Raw genomic sequence first — 23387 nt, 5'->3', positions numbered from 1 at the left:
TGTGGAGTAGATGGTCTTTTGAATTTCTAGCAGCCCTAACATTGCATCAATTACTGAGGTATATGACAAGAGTAATCCTGTGTCATTAACAATATCTTTTTCTTCCTCATAGGGACTGTGGATTTCACTAAGTACCCGAAAGTCCACAGGATTATAAAGTCCAGGTCACTTGCACTTGATTTTCTTTCCTGTCTTATTCATAAATACCGAAGCACAAAATAGCTTCGGCTTTTATTTTCACTTTTGCAATCACTTGGGAATCTTATCAAGGCTGAGCAAGAGATTTGGAAACTCATTATGCATTTCCCAAGATGCTGCAAAGGTTGTGAAATTCACAGGGCTCTAACCCTGCTGACAGAACAGGAGCTGACTGGACAAGACAGTTCATTTTCAGTAATGTTCCTGGGTAATTCTCTGGAAATAATGGAGAGGGCATGGTAATTACAGCCTCGTTGCATGCTTCCAGTTAGGGTCATATCCAGTGGGACACCCAGAGGATTTCCTTTTCTTCCTGTTCCAAACATTTACTCAGCAAGCTGCACGTAGTCAGCCAGGAGAGGCTATAAGTGATACAGCCCAGCCTAGACCCCTGCCACAGCTCAGAAGATAAAAAAACCAAGTTGCTGCCAGTGACAGAGTTTCAAACTGGATGCAGATCAAAGAGGTGGAGTGAATTGCCTTTTGCTTAATTCTTGGCTAAACTATGTGCAGTTAACTGTGTGACCTAATTTTTCTGGCATTCCACTCCACTTGCCCACCCCTCATGGCAGTTAGTCAGAGGGCTTCTTCAGTCTGAATGATTGGCCTTGATAAATAATGCCTCTGTGGAAGTTAACCTTAGGTCTATGCTTAAAGATCCAGGATCAAGTCTTAAAAAATAATCTTAAAAAACAAACCACTACAAAAGCGTTCTTTGAGTTGACTGTATTTTGAAACAAGCATAATTCCAAACACCCTTCATAAATACCCATAAGCAACTTCTGAAGACTGTCTAATGAGTTGCTTATAAGTTACTAATCCTTGAGCACGCCTATACTTGATGAGCCAATAAATAAGGTTAATTATTATAACATTGCAGAGTAAAAAAATCCATCTTGGCCTTCGTTTTCCCCACTCATTCATAATGGGGATTTAAAGTTGGGAGAGGAACAATGATGGTGATTACGTTCCAGGGACTACTCTGAGGCAAACTTATCTTTTACGGTGTATCAATTTGTCTTGTAGTGCCCCTTCTCAGCGGCATTCTGTTCCCACCCTACAATACGTCTCCTGAGCAATTATTCCCTTTTCCCATTAAAATTCTGTCCTGTAAAGTATATGATAAAATCTGTCACAATGGTATAAAGACTGGTTCAGTTTACACTGTTTCCTCCTACAAGGATATTTTCACTTTAGTAGCTCTTAGGACAAATGAGGGAGGCTGCGATCAGGGTTTACTTTTGGAAAGGGGTAGAGAGGAAGGAATGAGCTTCCTGTAGACCGTAGCTTAAATCAGCAATGGACTGAAATCTAAAACAAGAATGCATGTAAAATTCTTAGCATAGTGGTTGGCCCATAGTGAGTGCTCAATAAATGTTAGCTAGTGTTTTTATTATATCCCATCACTCCTCAGGGTGTTGACTAAAACATTCATTGACAAGGCCCAGGGGGTGATATAAGCCATGTTAATTTTCTTTTTGAAACTTGCTCAGAGTATCTTGGCTTCTGCACTGGACTGGTGACTAGAAAACAATGCATTTAATTTTTCTGTCCCTTTCTAATGGGAGTCTGTGAAATATCCTGGGGATTTCAATTTTAAGAAGTCTGACAGGAAATATTTACAAAGTTTCGAACTGTATAAGCTTCCCCAGAAGGTCCGCAAACCTAAAGACTGCTGAGATGTCAACTTGAATTAAAAAGCTCCGAGGCCAGTAAGTAGATTGCTATGCTATGAGAAAACTGCCTGGCATGTGCAGCTCATATTCCTGGTATTGTTCTTAATATTTTTCATAGACAGTCAATGGTATTATTTTTTCCTGTGTGTCTCCCATTGTTATTCTGGCAATGAGAGTGAAGCTCTAAGTGATTATTATTAGCAAGACAACAGAGTTTTGGTGTTAATTAGTGTGTGGAATATATAATTTGGAGGTGGTTCCGGTCTATGACATGAATGAGTCTTTTATATCAAACAAACAAAAGATTAAAGTACTTTAATGTGTATTCCCACCCAGTGCAAAAATTGTTAATCAACTGAAATTGGGATTTTGGTGAAAGATGAAAAGGCAGTAATTTATTCTGTAGATATCCTCCTGCAGGTATGAAATGACATGTGTTGGCTTATATATCACAGCATTGTCTGTAGTAATATCACAAGACTGGAAATAACTCAAGTGTCCATCAATAGGGGATTAATCAAACAAATTACAGTACCTCATTAATGGAATACAGGGCAGGGCAAAAGTAGGTTTAGTTATTCCTGTGGAAAACAATACAGTGATTAATAAATAATAATACAAGAAAAAACCGTGTTTTTTGTGTACTCACAACTGTAAACCTACTTTTGCCCAAGCTTGTATTATGAAGACCTATAAAACAATGAGCAAGTTATTTATCACTGTGAAAAGATCACTAAGATATATTATAAAGGAAAAAAAGCAAGGCAAAGAATACTGTAAAAGAAGTGGAGGGAAAGAACTATATACATATTTACTTATAAAGACACATATTTTCTCTGGAATAATGCACAAGAATAGTAATTTTTGTGGTAGAGGGGCATGGAAAACTGGGTGACTGGGGGACAGAGATAGGAAAGAGATATCTCACTAGCAACACTTTGCAACCTTTTGAAGTTTTAATCATGTAAATGTGTCACTGCTTCAAAAAATAAATTAATTTTTTATTTAAAAAAGGGAAATAAAGAAAAGGCAATATTTTGTAAGGTGTGAGTTTGTGCATTGCAAATGTTTATCAATGGAATAGGAAAAAAGCCAAGAAACTATATAAAATTTTTGTCTTCCTCAGTTTTGGAAATTTCAAAATTTCTAGAAATACCCTTTAGAAATGTCAAGCAAATCAGAAAATCATGTTCATTGTGGTGAATATGGTGATTGGCCTGTCAGTATCTATTGGACTCTACCTTTAAAAGATAACCATCATATTGTTGGGTTGTCAGTGGTTAGCTTAAATTAGTTTAAGCCAATCACCATAGTCTCATCTCCCTTGCCAATGTTTAATTGCTTAACAGATGGGGGCAGCCTTAATCAACCTTGAACTGTTTTGCTGTGTGTGTTAGTTTTCTATTTCTGCTCTACTAATTTATAAGTCAAGCTATGTTTTCATAGTGACTATTGTTTATGGGTTGGTTTGTTTTTATACATGTTTTCAGTTATCATGGTGCTTAGAGAATGGTATTTGTAATGAAAGACCTTCATGAACAATAGGTCAGGGCAAGGGGGAAATTGATTCCTTTCTAAAGTATTCCTCCAGCCGGGGACTGAGTCTGAAGATCCCCCAACATTTCTATAGCATAAGGTCTCCAGTGTCTGCCCAAAATTGAACCACTCTCCCTGGGATACCACTGGATATTGATTAACAAAGGTTCTATTCCAGAGGTTGGCACAGTCTTTCTGTAGAGGGTCAGATAATAAATATTTTGGGCTTTGTGGAGCATGTATGGTCTCTGACACAGTTACTTAACTCTATCCTTGCATCTCCAAAGCAGCCATTGGCAAAATGGCAAATACATGGATGTGGCACTGTTTAGATAAATTTTTATTTACAAAAACAGGTTTAGGCCATAGTTTGCTGACCCTTGTTCAATATATATATATATATTTTTTAAATTCACTCTCCAAGAAGATCATTTCATTTGGGGGATGATATCCAGAATAAGTTACATTTAATTAGAGCTCTTTGTACATTGTGATGTGATAACCTTGCCTCCTATATTGGGCGGTAGAGACACAAAGTTTGGAGTTAGAGAAACTTGGTTGGAATTCCAGTTCTGCTATGCAGGAACTCTATGGCCTGCAGCCTCCCTCTCCTAGCTTAATTTTCCCATTTGTGAAACATGGATGAGTGTTGTAATGATTAAATGAAAGTGTATATAAATGCCTGACACAAAGAAAATGCTCAAAAAAATGTTTCCTTCCCCAATCCCACAAAAATTTCCTCCTCATGACACACATGAGATTTATACACCTCAATTACATCACACATATTTGCAAACCCTCTCTTAGATGGTTAATTTGGAAATTTAAAATTAAAATTGGAATTTAATTTAATTCTAATTAACATCAGTGTCAGATGATGCTATTTAAAACATCTCCACTCAAGGGGGAAGACTCCCAACTTCATTTTATGTGGCCAGCATTATCGTAATTCCAAAACCAAATAAAGACACTACAAAGAAAGAAAATTATAGGCCAATATCCCTGATGAACATTAATGTTAAATTCCTCAACAATATATTAGCAAACTGAATTTAGCAATACATTAAAAAGATCATACACGATGATCAAGTGGGATTTATTCCTGGGATGCAAGGCTGGTACAATACAATATCTGCAGGTCAATTAACGTGATACACCACATAAATAAAATGAAGAATACCAATCACATGATCATATCTATAGACACAGAAAAAACATTTGACAAAACTCAGCATCCATTTATGATAAAAACTCTCAGCAAAGTGAGAACAGAGGGAAAATACCCGAACATAATAAAGGCCATATACAACAAATCCACAGTCAACATCATATTCAATGGAGAAAAGAGAAAATTAGTAGGCAAGTACTAAAAACCATTTTAATGAAACAATTAGGCCATATGAAGAACCAGAGCATTGTTCATTTGTCTTCAGGATCATATAGTAATTCTAAGTCCCAAAAGTAATGCTGGGATTATCTTCCTGAACAAGAGACCTTTCCACCTGCTTGACTGAGCTGTTCTCCATTTCTTCCTCCTGCTGTTATTACTGTCCTTTGTCTACTTCTCAGTATTTAGCTCGTGGATTCTATTTACACGTTCACTGGAGTCTGCTTAGTCTCTGCTTTGTTTCCTGGCTACTGTTCCACTTTGCTTTGCACATCACTCGCTGTGTGCTTTTGTGCAGAAAAGAGTTGACAACAGGCCCAAGACTACTATCCTTAGAATGACCTGCCTGCAGAGTTGGCCCTTGATTGGCTTCTGAGAACTCAGGTTTCAGGAGAGTTCTGACCATTTGCTAAATAAGCGTGGCTCACTATGTCTAAGCTGTGTGTACAAACAATATATAGTTTATACCAAAGACCTGCTTTCCTTCTGGCAGTCAAGGATTTGGTACATGCCAGGAAGTGGGTACCTATGTGACCAGTACTCAGTAAAAATCTTGGGCACTGGTTTTGTCTATAATGAGCTTCCCTGGTAGACAGCATTTCATACCTGTTGTTATAACTTGTTGCTGGAGGGAGTAAGTGTCTTTTGTGTAACTCTACTGGGCGAAGACTCCTGGAGCTTGTACCTTGTTTCCTCCAGACTTTGTCCTATGCACTTTTCCCTTTGCTGATTTTACTCTGTATCCTATCACTGTCATAGCTGAGAGCTGAGTATAAACTGAGTATAGCCATCTGCTGAGTCCTGTGAATCCTTCTAGGAAATCTTTGAATCTCAAGACGTGCTTGAGGACCTCTGACACAACTTTGCTTTTGGACTTTTGAAGAAACAATATCTTATTCACAGTCCACTACTTAGTTGTAATTATGATCTGACTTCTGGCTAGCTCTTTATCTCCTGTCACTCCCACACCCCCTGGTCTAGTTACCCCAGATTCCTTGCTGTTCCTCAAAAATTCCAAGGGTGTTCCTACTTCAAGGCATTTTTACTCACTGTTCCCTCTGTCTGTGCCTTTACTCCCAGATATCAGCATGACTATTCCTCCCCTCACCTCATTCATTCATGCCCCTGCTCACATGCCACCTATTTAAGATAACTATCCCTTCTCACTCACATGACATACTGCCTATCCCTTTGTCTAGATTATTCATAACATCAATATTTTACATTATATTGTGTTTTTTTTGTTTATTCACTATCTTTCCAAATTAGAGTATAACTAAATGAAGGCAGGGACTCAGTTTGTTCACTGCTCTGTTTTTAGAAAGTAAAGCAGTACTTGGCACATAGAAAAGACTCAATAAATACTATGTTCGCAGGAGTGAATTAATAAATGACACATCTTATTAGGCATATTTCTCACACCAGGCCACATTATATGCCCATGGACAGCATACAGATGTCTGCCTTTAGATGAAGCACTGTTGTAGAGACTTCTGATTATCCATCAATATTTACTCTCTCATTCTTCTGTAGCAATAGAACCCGTTTTTTATCTGGGCACATGACCACCAAAAATAAAAAGAAACATGTCCCAGTCCTCCCGTGCTGATAGGTCTGCCTATGCTACTAAGTACAGACCAACGGGATATAAGTGGAATTTGGGTGTGCAACTTCTAAGAAGTACCCTTAATTAGAGTGGGTGCAATTTTCCCACCTTTTCCCCTTCCTGTTGGGCAAAATTGGCCGTAATATCTGGCAGTCATCTTGAATCATGAGGCAATGTTGAGATGGAGCAACAAGATAGAGGTGACTAGATAATTGGAGGCCAATACCAATTCTGAAGAACCTACCTCTGAATTTTCACAAGAGCCAGAAATAAACTTCTATCTTGTTTAAGCACAGCCTTGTGGGGTTTTCTCTCACTTGAAGTTGTCCCTAGTCCCTACTAATATAAGTACTAATCTCCAGTCCAACTCCTTATAGCCAGGTGGTAGTTACAGAGCACAAAGCATGATACCATGTGAACTATTCACTTTGTTTAAAGGAAGCCATGGGCATGGCAGGAAGGCCGGCAAGCAGAATGTTATCCTATGGGAAATGTCAGCTGTGGATAAGCGTTATAGTAATGACCCCCAGTGAATCACACCTGTCTGTGTCCACATGCTTTTTTGCAATGTGGTTTTGCCATTCCTCCCATCAAAAGGCAGAGGCTATCTTTCAACCCCTTGAATCTGGGTTGGCCTTGTGACTGGATCTGACCAACAGAATGTGACAAAATAACACTGTGCTAGTTCTAGAGTCTAAATTGTAACAGTCCTTGCAGCTTCCACTGTCACCCTCTTGGAACCCTAAGATCTCCAAGCTCTGAACCCTGGAGTAACTTACCAGAGGAGGTGAAACCATGTGATATTTGCCTTCCAACCTACCCTTAGAAGTCCCATACTACTCCTATGTATCCCACAGATATAGGATATATGAATTACTGGGTCATCAGAGAAAGACATTTACATAATATTTTCCTACATAAGTGTGGAATTCCCCTATTGGAGCAGACCAGTTACCTTCTTACTAGTCTTGCATAGTTTCTCCCACAAGTCTCCACCTTGTTTCCTTTGACCTACTTAGACTGCAGTTAAGGGAACCTTTCCCGTAGTGGTTTGGCTGCTCAACCAATGAACACAGCTCACCCTCAGGACTTTCCACCCTGCTCATATCACTTCCCTTTACTACCTTCTGAACACTGCCTCTTTTACTTTCCAGAGAACTAGATAATACACATTCTCTTTCAAATCACACAGACACTTTCAACTAATAGTTATTGAACTGGTGCTTTTGGAGGTCTAACATAAAATAATAAAATGGTGACAGTACTTGACATTTCATTTTATTTGGGAAAATAGACAAATTGGCAATTATAAGTTAAAGTGAAAAGTTCTATGATTGGAATAAGTACAATGTGTCATGGGAATACTTAGAAGAGGCGCCTAAAGCAGTGTTTGTGTGAGTGGGAGTGTGGTTAAGAGTGTCAAGTGAAGTAAAGGCATTACTGCTAAATCTCCATCCCATCCCCTTCCTCTCTTCATTTTCCACCTTAGTACATATCACCCTCTCAAATACTATATAATTTTACTTACTTATCTTGTCTATTGTCTACTTACATTAGAATGTAAGCTCTATGAAGTCAGGGATTTTTGTTTGTATTATTTTTTACTGATGCAGTCCCAGTGCTGGCACATAGTAGTTGTTCAATAAATACTTGTTGAATAAATTAATGAATTTAATAAATATACAAAGGACAAATGGGAGTGTAAAACTGTTCAAAATTCCAAATTCCCGGAATATAATTTTATAATACATATCAGAAATTTTAACTACATACTCAGTAATTTCACTTCTAGAAATTTTTCTCAGTTCAGGATTTCACATAAATAGGTATGTGGAAAACAAAGAAAATAGCATATATATAAAAAAAAAAAAAAATCTCTTCTAACCCGCTGTGGTTCTCAGACTTGATTGCACGCTGTAATTCCCTGAGGGGCTTTAAAATATATTGATGCCTAATTCCACCTTCAGAGATTCTGATTTAATTGGTTTGGACTGGTTGTCCCTCTTGTTATATTAGCAGTCTATGATGATTATTGCTGAGATCCATTAATTCATTAGGGGCTGTAGGTGGTAATCTTGTTCACATCTCTGGGCCTGTATTTTTTTATATACAAAATGAAGGGGTTAGAGGACATTATCTGTAAACATCTTTCCAACTGGTCATATGGGATATGCTCTCATTTAGGGATCTGTAGAAAGTACTTGCAGTTCTTCGTGGTGATTTACTGGTATATGTGTATGTTTGCATTGTGATACCTAAGCACCAAAGGCCCTAAATACCTCCAAATACCATCACATTGGGGATTCAATTTTAACATATAAATTTGGGAGGGGAGGCATAAACATTCAGTCTATAGCAACATAGTACATTGGGAACATAAGCAAATAGTAGCAAGTAGCTCTTCGAAGCAGCTAGGCATAAAATATGAAAAGGACTTTTGATGATACAGAAGCCTTCTTATGCTCTCTTTGTACATATGGTTTGTAGCATTTTCTACAATATCCCTTTAAGTATGAGGACTATGATATGTACTCTAGTAAGATAAATCTTCCACTAATAAGGTTATAATTTTGTTTTATTAGTTTTGAATTAGTTCAGTTTCCAATAATATTTTTTGTTTTTTTTCAGATGAATAAACAATAAACTCAGGCAGCTATTTACATGTATGGTGTACTTGAAAAAAATTTTTAGACCACAGAAGCCAAAGTTCTTCACTCTATCATTAAATAGATAATATAGCTGAGTTGAACAAACCCATTTAGGGGTGCATTTCTTCCCAAGGAAAACTACAAAATTATTTGACTTCACTGTCCCCACACAGTTAGACATTGGAGATCAGATAAAATGTTATTGCACTTATCATTGTGAACTACAAAGCCTTAAAAAAAAATCAAATTACCCATTTAAATAACAAAAACAAAAAAGTGCTTTTTGGGGCAAATAACTTGTTTTGTAAAAAAGGTTATTGCATGTAACACAGCTGGTTTTAAATCTCAGCTGCATAGCTTACTATCAATTGAGAAAATCCACATCCACTTCACATATATTAATTATTAACTAATATAATAAGTATAACAAGTTTATAAGTGTAAAACGCCTGGCAAATAGCAAATGCTCCCTAAGTGTTAGTATTTATCATTATAGGCATGGTGTGTGTGGCTATTGTTGTTGCAAATATTACTAAACATTACTTATGAGTCTTTTGGTTAAATATTTTTAAGAATATTAAGTCTTGTTTTTAAAAAGTCCTTTTTTCTTTTTTTTTTTATCTTGTCAGTTATGCTGCAAAGTGGACTACATATCTCTATAATGTGAGAACACTGTAGTTCTTGTTAATTTTTTTATTGTTAGTTTCACCATACAAGGTTTTTGGTATCAAGCAGTATTTGATTGATGGAATAATTCTAAATTGATGGATAGTGCAAAGGAAGTGAAAATGAACTTTGTGATCCCAGAAATCAGAATCTGGGAGTGGGCATAGGTAAGTAGGTGGTAAGCATGAAACATTGACAGGAAAACCTTTGTCAGTGAGGACTCAGGGAACTGGAGCTTTATGTTCCAGAATTCTAGGGGGTGCCCTCCTGTATGATACTGGGTCTCACTAGCAATATCTTCTTTGCATGGAGTTGTGGTGCTGAGATTCTGAGCATAAACCTCTCATCTCAGAATAAGTTGATATTTGGGCTATAAAAATGAGGAGGCTGGGAGAACAAGTCTTAGAAGGAAGCAGACCATCTTGTACATATAGTAAAGAATCAGCAATATAATCATTATGACCTAACTCGCAGAGATGAATGATGGATTTCTTTATTTCACTGAATGGTAATATTAAGAAAGTTTATCTGAGTGACAGCAGCTGTTCTGGACATCCCCTTTCTCTTTTTATTCACCACCACCCTTGAGAAGTGATTTGGCCTGGGTTGAAGAGTTCCTACACTGTCTACACCATCTTGTTTCTCAAGGATGTCTTTAGTTTTCGTAAATGAAAAAGCACTTGGTTTCCATTTCCTTTCTGAGAACTGCTAGTTAGTAGGGAAGGAAGTAGATATTTGGCCCAAGTTCTGTCCTATGGGGGGAGGGGAGTGCTAGGCTGTTCCCCTGAGCACCAGCTTCTGCTTTTGTGAGGCTTGGTTTCCTAAGTGTTTGATTCTTTTTCATAAATGTCAGTAAAATTGGTCTGAGCAACCCTACCTAATCCCCTTTCTGGGAACAAATAGCTGAGGATGCAAGGAATGACTAACTCTCTTTGCCCAAACTCTTGGGCACAACTTTGCTCAACATTCTTAATTCATTTCCTGTCTACTCTTAATCTTTTAAAGATCTTGTCAAACCTTTCTTTTTAAAAAAAGTTCTGATTTAAATATTGCTTCTGTGAGAATACTCTTGCCAGTGTCGTTGAATATAACTCTGTGGAAAATCCAGCTGAGGCATCAAGTCCTGTCAGGTACACATGGTAGAATTAGAGCTTCTGATTCAGATTGCGAGTCTTTGGAAGCTCTGAAGTTGGATGTGGTTCATTAACTGACATGTTTCGTTGTTTTATTTAATGTTGGAATCATAGTTTACGGTTATTTTACACCACTTTCCAGCATTAAAACAGTATCTTTGGCACTGGGCTTTATTAGTTCATGAAATAGAAGCTTCTGGTTCCTTAATATTGTCTTGACTCTCCTGCTAATGTGACTTTGAAACTCTTTTCTCAGGCATTAAAACTGTACATCTATGCCAATTGTTTGCAGATGTTTGGGAAGTGGTGGTTGATCTAAAAATATTCAGAAAAAAATCAAGAAAAAAAATTACGGCTTCTGCCATGCAAATTCTCTGATACTCTTCTCAACATTTCTGTTAGTAACACAAATAGTTAATTAGATGATTCTTTAAAGCCCTACAAGATATATCTTACTGCTAATACTTTATTTCTTCAGTTTGCTTTTGACTTTTATAGTTTCACCACTGCAATTGAAGCCTAAAAATCACCTTTAGATTGGAGGGCTCTGGGGTCAAGATAGCCTATATTCAAAACCCAGTCTGACTATTCTCTTTCTTTCTTTCTTTTTAAAATTTTTTTGACAGGAAGTAAGATTCATTGGTGGGTGTAAAGTGGGGGCCAGTTTGACCATTCTCTAGCTCTGTGGTCTCTGGTGAGTTTCATTATCTGTAAAATGGGGATAAAAATCAGCAGTAAACATAGGATGGATGAAAGGACTAAACAACCACAGTTTAAGGTATTATTGTTTTTTTTTTCTTTAAATAAAAAATAGGTGAGAGAGAAATATTTATTCAGTATCTATTACTTGCTAGACAATAGTTGAATAATTTATTTATAGCCTATGTAATCCTCTAAGAAAGACATTCTTCTATTTTCCAGATGATTAAATGAAACTAGAAATCTTAATCAAATGTCTAAAGGTCCCACAGCTGGTAAACAGTCTGAGCCCAGGTTTGTTTCTAAAGCCACACCTTTTTTACTACATGACATAAACGAAACTTTATCTCTCCCTCCCCTCCCAGGTTATACGGTTTCAGGGTTTCCTACAGCTGTTATATGATTTTTTTGATATATAAAAACAAGTTCATGACTTGATAGCTCATAATAAGGCATGAAGGAAACTTAAATGCATGTTACTATTACTAAGTGAAGGAAGTCAGTCTGAAGAGGCTACATACTGTATGATTCCAACTACATGACATTCTGAAAAAAGTCAAAACTATGAAGGCAATAAAAAGATCAATGGTTGCGAGGGGTAGGGGAGAGGAAAGGACTAGGTGGCACACACATTTTTAGGGCAGTGTAACTACTCTGTACCTATAGTGGTGGATATGTCATTCATTATACATTCGTACCAGCGCCTCTCATCCACAACACTGAGAGCGAACCCTACGGTAAACCGCGGCCTTCGGGGGGCGGTGTTAGCGTAGGCTCAGCGACGGCAACAAACGCACCAGTCTCCCGGGGACACGGGCGCGGGGGTCGGAGTGTGCAGGAAATCTCTGTCCCTGCCTCTAAATTTTACCGCGAACCTAAAACTGCTCTCAAAAATAGCGTATTAAAAAAAAAAAGCATAGAGAAGAAAAGTGAATGGGTGTAACCCGAGAGAGGAGGGATGTTAAATAAGTTTATAAAGGCCTCGTGTACCCGCCGAATTACTAGAGTGAGGAGTGCACGACCCGGTGAGGAGAGCCGCGCCGAGGTCCCGCTTGCTCACAGGTTGCTGGGTGACCGGCGCACCTTCCGGATCTCCGTTTAAGGTGATTACAATGAGGCGGTTCAGCTGACCTCCAAGTTCCCTCTGGCCCTGAGACTGCAGAGCGGCCGCTAGGGGCCCGTCCCTCCCCGTGCTCTCCATCAGCCCCGGCCGGCCACCCTGCTCTGGACGTGTTCTTACTTTTTGACAGCGTACTTTTTGACGTACCCACTGGGTGCTAAGCGCAGCAATCGTGGCTGCGGAAGGAAAGAGCCGCGGTGGAGGACTGACCTCAGAGGAGACACGGCAAGAAAGCCGTAGAGACTGACAGGGCGCAGGAAGCGGGCAGGAAGGACACCAGGCGGGGCGGAGCGCGCGGCGTGGCGCGACGGCGGCGGAAGCGGCACCGGGGCGGGGCGCCGAGAGCCTATTGGAAGGCTGCGGGGGCGGGGCCCGAGCTGACAGCCCCGGAGGAGAGAGGGCGGCTGCGCGGGCGTCCCCCTTGTGTCCCGCCCCTTCGCTCCCCGGCTCCCGTGCCAGGAGGGCGTGGCGGTGGACGTGGCGACGTCACGTGACGTCACAAGGGCGGGGCATCTCGGAGGGTTGGGCCGGCGCGCGGGCGCATTCGGCAGTCGCTGTGTGGGACGCTGGGTGTGCAGAAGCTTGGTCTTTGCTCCCGGTTCGCTGTGACAGCCGGTCCTTTCCCGGAGCCCGGGACGGATTGGGCGCGCGCTCATGTGTATGTGAGCGGGACTCAGGGCAGAGGTGTCCCCTCGCTGTCTTTTTTTCTGCCTTTTATCCAAAGAAGAGGGCAGTTCGCACGCTTGCCTTCCTGTCGCCCCATTGGGAGCGGGGTTGGTGTGCGCAGTGGTAGTCTTTTTCTTTTAAACTTGTGAGCGGTTTTTTTTTTTGGTTTTTTTTTTTTTTTTTGGTTTTTTTTTTTTAAAGGCTCAGTGCCGTCTGGGCTGGTTTCCTTGGTCCCTGACTAACCGCTTTCTGCCCATTCTCTAGCTGCCCCCGCCCAAGGTCTCCCCTCTGCCCTCGCCCTCGCCCCCGACCCGGGAGGGTGGGAAGCTTTGTCCCGCTCCCTTCCCACCCGCGTCTCCGCAGCCGTAGCCGCACCTGCCTCAATATGAATGGGGTCAACGACCCACCTCTTTTTATAAAAGATATTAAGCCCGGACTGAAAAACTTAAATGTCGTCTTTATTGTCCTGGAGATAGGTAAGTGGGACCCGCAGCCCATCCCGGCGCCCCCGTGCGTCGCGGGACAGGAGGGAAGGGCCCGCCGCGGCCGCGAGCCGAGCGTTCCCCTCCCCCTCCCCTCCCCTCCCCCACCCACGTGGTAACGTCGGCTCCCCCACCCGGGCGTGGATCCTGCGGCGGACCCCGGTGCGCTTCTCCCACCTTTCAGCTGCATTAAGCTCCCGGAGCTGGAGTTAGAGAGCCTTGCTGAAAGTCCTTATTATCTAACACCCCCCCCTTTTCATGTTTAAATCCTCATAGGACGCGTAACCAAAACCAAAGACGGCCATGAAGTGCGATCATGCAAAGTAGCAGATAAAACGGGCAGCATCACTATTTCCGTGTGGGACGAAATTGGAGGTCTCATACAGCCGGGAGATATTATTCGGTTAACCAGAGGGTAGGTTTGCATAAAAGGGGGGTGGGGGAGAGTGTCTTCTAAGTTGCAGCCTGTGGAATCCGAATTGGCTGACCCCCGGCACCTTGTCAAGTTTTAAAGTTCCAGTTCTGTTCTGTGGGCCAGTCCCCGGGGTTTTGAGCCCCTTCAGCGTTAATTTTGGCTGGTGGACAGCGTTAGGATGTAGCAGCCTTTCCTTTGAAATCAGTCAGTTTCAGCCAGGAGTCTACGCCCTCCCCCGCCCTCAGTTTACAGGTTAAATCAATTTTTAAATACTGTTCTGAGGTTATTGAGTCTAAAGTGGATAAGATTACCATAGTCAATATTTTACCTTTTACATAAGTTATTTAATTTAATATAGTTGTCAGTTTCTTTTCTCCCTTTTTAATGACTTATGGAATCCTGCCAATATTTTACGTGTACATATTTTATTTAGAGGGGAAGTTTACAAAATCTGGAAGGCACGTTCTTGAAAATGATTTCTTGCTGCCTGTGCTGTAAAAATAAGTGTGGTACAGAAACCAGAATGATATGCAGAAAATGTTTGGCAGAAAGACAACTGTATCTTCATCCAAAAAAGTCAGTTGGAAGATTGGCTTTTAAAAATAACTTCGCACCACCTTTGTTTGTTTGTTTGTTTGTTTGGTAATTAGACTGCCTTTAAAAATTTGCCAAATTTTTATCTTAGGAAGAGAAAAGGCCAGAAAAGGGTCTTAAAAATAGGTTTGGAAGCTTTGTGGTTAATAGAATTGTAATTTATTGGTCATAACTATTGGAAAAGTGGATGGAAATTGATGTTGGCATAGTAAATAGAATTTCAGAGAAGAGTTGGATAACTCTGAATGTAGGAGCCCTGTGATAATATCTTACATGCCTTACATCCTCAGGAAGTGAGGCAGAGTATCATTAAAGAAGGAAGTGGGAGTCAGGATTTAGACATTTTATTCTCATAACACTGACTCATAATGACACAGATTGTGTCTTCAAACTTCCACATCATTAACTTACAGGAAAGAGAATTCCTACCTGGGAGGGTGTGGTGAGGACTGGCATAATTAAAGTTGTTTTGGCTGCCAAAGTATCTTACTTAGTGATTTAAAGTATTTTTATATACTATAAACAGCATCTCCTTTTAAATATTTCACACTTTGTAGTCAGAGAAAATAAATAGATGTGCCCATCCAAAAAGCTGGAAAAACTAAATTCAGTAGCTGTATAGTATCTACAGGATTTTAAGGAATATGGTTACCTAGGAATCAATTTAAAGGGAAATTCAAAACTAAAGAAACTACTATTTCCTAACTTCAGTGTGACCTTGAAGTTATTACACTTCATCAACTTCCTCTTATATAAAATGGGAATAATTATACCTTACTTACTAAAATAATACATCCAGCAGAGTTCAGTCCATTGTAAGGCCCCTAAATTCTGGTTGAATCTAAGACAAAGCAGCCTTTGAAGAAAGGTATACATGTTAGTAGTGGTAATTTGAATATTGGTATATTTATCAGAAAACCCTGCAAATGTCCATCTCATTCCTGAAACAAGTGAAAGTTAAATTTTTTCTTAGTAAGGTGAATATTAGTGCATTGCCTTCTGAGTCACTTTTTATCTAACATAAGATTGGTGAATGGGGTCTTTAATAAATAACCCTTATAAATGAAGAGAAATATATAATGTGGGAATTAGCAAATTTTTATTACCTCTATTAAAAGATGAACTATCACTATACTTAGTTAAACTATTTAGTTATAATTTATCATTCTAAGTCATGAAGTTACCCTAGTAGTTGTACAAAGAACCACTGAAAACCAAGCCTTGGACTGATTTTTAAAATACTGATTAATTTACATTTTTTTCTGTGGTTTATGTGTAGGATTATTTTATCTAATGTTGCTGTTTGCATTCAAAATTGTTGAAGTAAATAATTGTTCAGCCAAGTTGGTGTTAAAAATTGCAAATTTGGAAAGGCAGATGGGTGAAAGATTTTTGATCTTAGTTTTTTTAGCTCCTTGATTAAACCTTACCAAATTTTTTGTGGCTTAGGAACCCTATGTGTAAGTTCTCCCTTTGTTAACTGACTAAAGATGTGACCTTTGGAGTATAACGATGCTTGCTTTGCAAAAAGACCTGTTTTCTAGAGTTGCAGTTTAGATGATTATGTCGAAATTGGGCAGTAGAGTTTTTTTTGTATTGTTTCTTGGTAAGAAATAATAGTAAGAACTTGGTAAGAAGTTAGATTAATCAATTAACCAATCAAAGTTAGATTAATTAATTGTATTTGATTTGCTATGGTAGACAGGGTTTGATCCCCATCTGCACCCAGTATAAAAAATTTAGTATGAAGCTTTACTTAATTTAAGTAGAAGAAAATATACATATTTCTACAGAACTGATGTTTCTTTTCTTTCTAGGTATGCATCCATGTGGAAAGGATGTCTGACACTTTATACTGGAAGGGGTGGAGAACTTCAAAAAATTGGGGAGTAAGTATTAAGTACATTTTGTGTAAATGAATAAATTACAAATAATGTCTACTAAAATATCTGGTAGGTATAAACTAGAAACCTTTTCCTTGGTTTGTTTTTGACTGGTAAACTGAATGTCTTCAGTAATTTAACTATAAAAATAATTTTCCATGTATGTATTAGTTGAATAGTTATCAATATACTGTTTTGGGAATGTGCATTTTTCAGGTGTCATAAGTGCCATTTGAAGTAGGTTCTGTCTTCTAGTGAATTGCCAGATGAGAAGCTAGGTATGGGTTTTGGCCATGAGTTTAAATTTTCTTTTTCTCTGTTTCTGGGTGATTATGTACTCATGGTAAAAGGACTTGTAGCAGTGACAATTGAAGTCCTATATTTATCCACAGTCTAGGTACCGTACAGGCACTGTGAGCTTCCATGCACTACTTACTACCTTGGTAATCTCCACCCTGACTTGGAGGAACCATCCTCTCTTGGGGTGTAAAGGTAATTAAGCCTCCATGCTAGCCTAGGCATTTGGGATGTACTCATAAACTTTGAAGAGAGATGCCACATGTGGCACCCAGAAAATAACAATATAAGTAAATAAAGGAAAATTCTCTTTCTTACTGCAGGGATAAGATATTTTGTGTGGAAAAATAAATGGTCTTGCCAGCTTTTAAAGATCAGAAACTGGTAACTCTGTCTTTGCTAGGAAATTAGGATTCAGTTATATTTTATGCTTGTATTTAGAGCAGCATTAGAGCAATGTGTTATGAAAGGGCTTAACATCAGTATTACTGAAAGATAAGGGTCCTGTCCTGACCATGTATAGAGAAGTATTTATAATAATGGAGGTCAGTTAAGTGAAGAACCACTGGAGGTCACTCAGTTCTTAGTGAGTTACCTTTGTCAGGGTTAGTCTAGCATTTACCAAAACTAGTTACTAATTTCTTATTTGCGGGGTGAGGAGCTTGTGTGTAATGTTAATATATATACCGCAGTCAACTTACAAGAAGCATTGAGATAAACTGTCATTTTGATAGCCAGTTGTCTTTGTTCATGCCTGCAGAATCCACTCCTAATCTTGAATGATTATTTTTGCAGATTCACAGTGCTTGGTCAAAAGAGGGACTGGAGAGAGTGTGTGAATGGATCAGTGCTAATCCTTCACTACTGCTGGAAAAACCACTCTGGAACCCTAAACATGGTTCAGTGGCCTCAGCCTGTGTGGAAGAACAGGACAAATGTGTTTCTGAGTCCTTGATCTTTGACATGATTTATTTTTGTGGTACAGAAGAAGAATTAAAATACAAAAAAAATGTTTCACACATAGGCAATCAAATATTGGGTGCTTTTATGGAACATAAGCATTTAAGAAGTTTGTCTTATAATACAGTTAGTATGTTGCTTTTTAGGTAATTCATTTGACCTCTAAATTCTTCATTCCTATAAGTTATGCATGCTAGATAAAGAAAGGTTGATACTTTACTTCAGAAGTCATTTAACTTGTCCTTAATTTTCTTGCAGATTTTGTATGGTTTATTCAGAAGTGCCAAATTTCAGTGAACCCAATCCAGATTATCGAGGACAACCAAACAAAGGGGTAATTACTCCAAATGTATAGTTGTGTACTATGACCATGTACTATAATTCCATGAGGAGATTGCCAGCCCTGTCATACCCAGAGTATAATGAAGACAGTTTAAAAAGGATTCTTTTTTAAAGTCATTTTCAATCTGTGTGTTTGTGTATCTCAATATATATCTCTAGTGTCATATATTAAGTATCTGTGCCATTTAGCATTTTGAGGAGTGGGGAATAATATCAGAAAATACAATAAAATGAAAGATTTGGGAAACATTCATGAATATTTTAACATTGAATGGACTTGGATAAATCTTTAAATTGTTTAAGAAAACCTTAAAAATTAAAAAAGGGAATGGGTGCAACATGTTATAATAATGTAAACATTTTTTTTTAATCTTCATTTGGTTAAATAAAAAAAATTTTTTTTAGGCACCTAGTGAACAGAAGAATAATTCCGTGAATGGTAATATGGGTACAGGTACATTTGGACCAATGGGTAAGACTTTTTTTTTTTTTTTTGCATAATTGTAATCAGGTGTGAGAGAATAAGAGAATATACATTTTATGAAAGCTTTAGAGGAAAAAAGTGTCATCAGGCATAAATTAGTTCTAAAAGGGAACTACTGTAAACAGGGAATTCCAAAATAGCTGATTTTCTTGAAAGCAGATCCGTCTTAAATTAATTTATTAAGCACATTCTATATTTAAACATTTGGACCAGTTCCTGGGAATTCAGTGTTGAACCTTGGCTAATAATATAGAAATCTACGTTTTGGTGGTCTGTCATTATTTTCCCATTGACTTTTATAAAATTTCTGTAATCTAGTGATTATAATAGATGCAGAATTACTGGCTATTTTTATGCACTGAAAGCCTTTTATCCTCAGACTAATAACTCACCTTAATTTTTCATATGCTGATAGCTGCCTCTTCTAAAGATTAGCTTTACCCTTCAAATACCCACAAATGTCATATTAATGGTTCTTGAAGCCATGTTAAAGGTGTTTTGAAGTTTCATTCTTAAGTAACTGAAGAAAAGTTTTTTGTGATTGGAGTTCACTTAGGGTGGCTGTCATGTATTTGAACTGATAGGGACATGTTTTGCCACAGCTGGTGACCGTGGCATCGTGGGAAACCTTGCCGTCTTTTCCTTATAAAAGTTAGAATTACATGGTCTCTTGAAACGCTGTTAACCATATTTGAACCAAATGCTAGTGCTCATACACCACTTGTCCTTTCTCTTTTTCCCCCCTTGTGTTGTAGACATTGCATTGTTTATACTTTTTTCTACTCAACCAATTCCTCATGCCCAAGCTGTTCTTTTTTCTTCTCTCTGTTAATACAGCATCAAATTAATAAGTTACAGTAGTCATATGTTTGAAAAAAACCAAGAAACCACATTGAGTTTTTTCCAGTAGCTTAAAGGCATTTTTCTCTAATATTGTAAGCATTTATAGCATGTGTTAGAACTTCAAACAGGTGTACCTCTATAGATCAGTGTATGAAAATGGTGATGAATTTTTATATTCTTTTGTAGGAAATGGGGTTCAACCTGGCCCAGAATCAAGGGGATGCCAATTTTCATATGCTGGTAGAAGCAATGGCCGGGGACCTATAAATCCACAGCTACCAGGAACAGCTAATAATCAAACAGTCATGACCACAATAAGTAATGGCAGGGACCCTCGGAGAGCCTTTAAAAGATGACCTATGCCAAATACTCACATGTAGTTTTTAAACTACGTGCCCTACTTGAACACTTATTGCACTTTTATTTATTGTTAACTGTGAAAACTGTGTTCCTTATCGGTTTCCTTTTATGTTTTTGGTTTGTTAACAAGAGTTGTTTGTTTTTATAGCAAAACTGTTAAGCTGCTCAAGCGTCCTATTGAAGAATGGGAACATGCTGAAAATTAGGGACATTTATTTCTAGAGCCAAAATGTCTTTGGATATTCTCTAAAAAACCTGCACCCATTTCTTGGGTGAGTTACTTAAGACATCAGCATCATAGCCTCTATGAGTCTATCTTCTGTGTACATTTTATAATATTTAAAATAAGGCTTAGTGGGAGATGTTCTCTGTCTTAACGTCAGATACTGCCAACTGAAGTGATAACCACCAAAAAAACAAAAACTTAATCAGTGCTAACCATGATTTGTGAGTGAGCGTGACTCCAGGAATGATTGACTTGTTCATCTAGTGATTGTCATTAAGATTTTCCAAGGACCGAATCATTCTAAACTCTTGTTTTATTACCAAAAGACATATTCTTTACCAGAATTATAGAATAGAATGTGATCTATAGTATACCAAGGGATTTTTAGAAGGAAGCTACATTTATTTTTCTAGGGTAGTACTATCAATATTTGTTATTATCTATGTGCATTACACTGAAGGAAAATTTAAAACTGAGGCCTTGAATATTTATTTTTTGAAACTATCATGTCAAATATTAAAGTGTAATTTGAGGGAGTTATAAAGTCTAATAAACATTGATCTAATTATTGTTAAAAATTATGGGGAGTAAACATAGCGAAGGCAATTCAGTTGAATTCATGGAGAAATATACAGTCTTAAGTTACAGGGTCCTAGGCACTTGCAAAGCCCTGGAGTAAAAATCCTAGGTACTTACTTTATTTGAAGGGTGTGTGTGTGCATGTGTGTGTGGTGTGTGCATTGTCAAAGTTTATGAACAGAATTTACAAAGCCTTATCAGCAAATTTAAGAAATGGCTCGCTCTCAAGCGAATACAGCTTTATTCAGAAATGTAAAAGAAGAGTTTATTTATGTGCTGTAAATGGTCCCTAGTTCCACTTTTTATTGTAGGGTGGATAACTGGGAAAATTTTCCTTTGTTAGAATTCAACTCTTTTTATTATCTCTTGAATAAAAACTTGCATTAATGTTAACAGACCTACCTTATTTTTGCTCTTTCAGTGGCTTAGAGTGGAGAGCCAGTACGTTTTACTGTAGCTGTAATGATGACTTCAACCTGTTGCCTACTTGGCTTTGCATTTGTTGTTTTGTCCTCAAATCACAAAGTAATTGAAGTAGATTTGTCTTCTGAACAAACTTGTTTTCTGAACAACTTTCCATAGTGTTTGAATATAAAATTTGTACCAGAGTATTTATTTGCTCTAATTCAGTGTATCTAACAAATATTTCAGTACATACTGTGTATTAGGCACTGTGAGGAGCTTATTTATGGTTTATATTCAGGGTGGGGCAAAAGTAGGTTTATAGTTGTGAGTACTCAGAACAGTTTATTACTCTTTATTATTGTATTATTTTCCATATGAGCAACTATAAATGTACTTTTGCCCCCCCATATTGTAGAAAGAAGTTTTCCCTTTATATACTGATGATTATAGTGAATTTGACTTTATGACTGATATTTTCTTAAGATGTTCAAAAAATTATAGATATTTGGAGTAAAGAAAAATATTACAAGTTAGTACATAATTTTTTTCTTTTAAATCAAGTAGTGGTAGGAGCAATAACACTAAGTTATTTGTGGGAGAATATCATGGTAAGGTGATCTTAAAAAAGAATTTTGGAGTTTTGGAAAATTAAAATAGTGTAGATTGCTGAACTTCCAGTTCTGGCCTCGTTGTATCTCCTCACTTGTCGTGTTGGGCAAGTTATATTTGAAACCTCTGTAAGCCTTAGGTTCCACAAGTATAAAAACAAGTAAGTGATATTCTTTGTAGAGTTATTTAAGATTTTCCATGTAAACGATTAGAATGATTTCTGGCACATAAGCCATGAAATATTTGTTGTTTGATTAAAGGCATCTTCAGTATGCCTCAAGAAGAGTGAAAATGCAGGGTTAGGTGTGGAAATTATTGATACCCTTTAACATGTTGAGATTAAATAGAGAAAGACCTCTGCCTGTACTTTTGTAACTGACACGTGTCTTCATAATCTAAACTTATTCTGTGTTTTTTGTCATTTATTAACAAATTTCTTTTTTCTTAAGGGAAGCCTCTAAAACCAAAGCAAAGCGAGTTATAATCCATAATGAATATTTGCCTTACCAGTCTGCTTGGACAGTGCTCAGCAAGAAGAGGAAGAAAGTGTCCTACCTTCCTCCTTCCTGGTGCTTTCAGCTTTCAACTTAATTTTAAATAAGTTTAAACACACTGAAAACAAAAACCATTTGGTATAGAAATACATACTCCTGGGATTGGGTCCCATTTTATTTCTACAAAACAGTTCTAAAGTAGATGAAGTCTCATCAACCAGCTGTCCTGTCCTGTCTGGTCAGGTCTGGGAATTGCTATAGTACAGAAGTAGAAAGATGAAACCCATAAGGCCGGGTGATACGCCATTAGTGCCATGTGCTTCCCCACCGACATTAAACAGGTTTCCCTATAGTATACCAACCCTTAAGCTTTGTTCCTGCAGTTTCAGTAATTCTATTTTGAATATGAGGACAGTTTAATTTGAAGATATCCTGAATATTTGTAGTACTATTTGCCACTTGTATTTTTATCATTTAACTTTTAAAAGAATTTAATTTGCTTGGTTATGTGGTCAAAAGAATTGATGGCTGAAAACAGATGTGAGGTTAGTAAAAAAGAAATTATAATTTATGATATGAGAGTGTTTAAAGTATAGGAAGGTGGAACTAGCCATAAAAAGTGTCCTTAGAAGGTACAAATTGAGAGTGTTTTACATCAGTCAGAAGACAGACAGTTTTTGAAGTTCATATAGATCTGACATTCCAGTTTAGTTACTGAAGTGACTTCCTTTTCTGTATCATTAAGGTAATGACTGCTCTGAGCAGTTTTAGGTTGCCACTATTCTTAAGATTTTTTAAAGTATTTGGGAAGGTTCTAGAGACAACAAACCTGAAAACTGTGGAAACAGGATCAACACGGAACACTTCTCCAAACTGAAATCTGTTTTTTACTTCTAGGTCATTCTTGGGATTATGTGCCCTATGATAGCCCTTTTGTTTTTTAAATCTATTTTCCCTGCTCTTTGTTTTATCCCCTATCCGATAAGAGTCTGAACCGTGGTTAGTACATAAGAGAGTCACAGTTGTTCCCTACTGTGGGCTCTGTGATGGGTAAAGGCAGGTGTACTTGGCCATGATGC

At 38.0% G+C, this 23387-nt stretch overlaps 1 protein-coding gene across 1 annotated transcript; it reads left to right on the top strand.

The window, feature by feature from the left end:
* The first annotated feature begins 13310 nt into the window (after positions 1–13310).
* NABP1 (nucleic acid binding protein 1) lies at positions 13311–21738 on the top strand. Its single transcript, XM_016218044.2, has 6 exons — positions 13311–13811; positions 14094–14232; positions 16644–16715; positions 18225–18300; positions 18714–18780; positions 19822–21738. Exons 1-6 carry the CDS (start codon positions 13721–13723, stop codon positions 19989–19991), a joined length of 615 nt encoding a protein of 204 aa, XP_016073530.1. The 5' UTR covers positions 13311–13720; the 3' UTR covers positions 19992–21738.
* The last annotated feature ends 1649 nt before the right edge of the window (positions 21739–23387 follow it).

Source organism: Miniopterus natalensis, chromosome 8, assembly GCF_054644295.1.
Source record: "Miniopterus natalensis isolate mMinNat1 chromosome 8, mMinNat1.hap1, whole genome shotgun sequence".
Taxonomy (NCBI): Eukaryota; Metazoa; Chordata; class Mammalia; order Chiroptera; family Miniopteridae; genus Miniopterus; species Miniopterus natalensis.
Note: the sequence above shows the minus strand (reverse complement) of the source record. Positions and strands in the feature narration are given on the sequence as shown.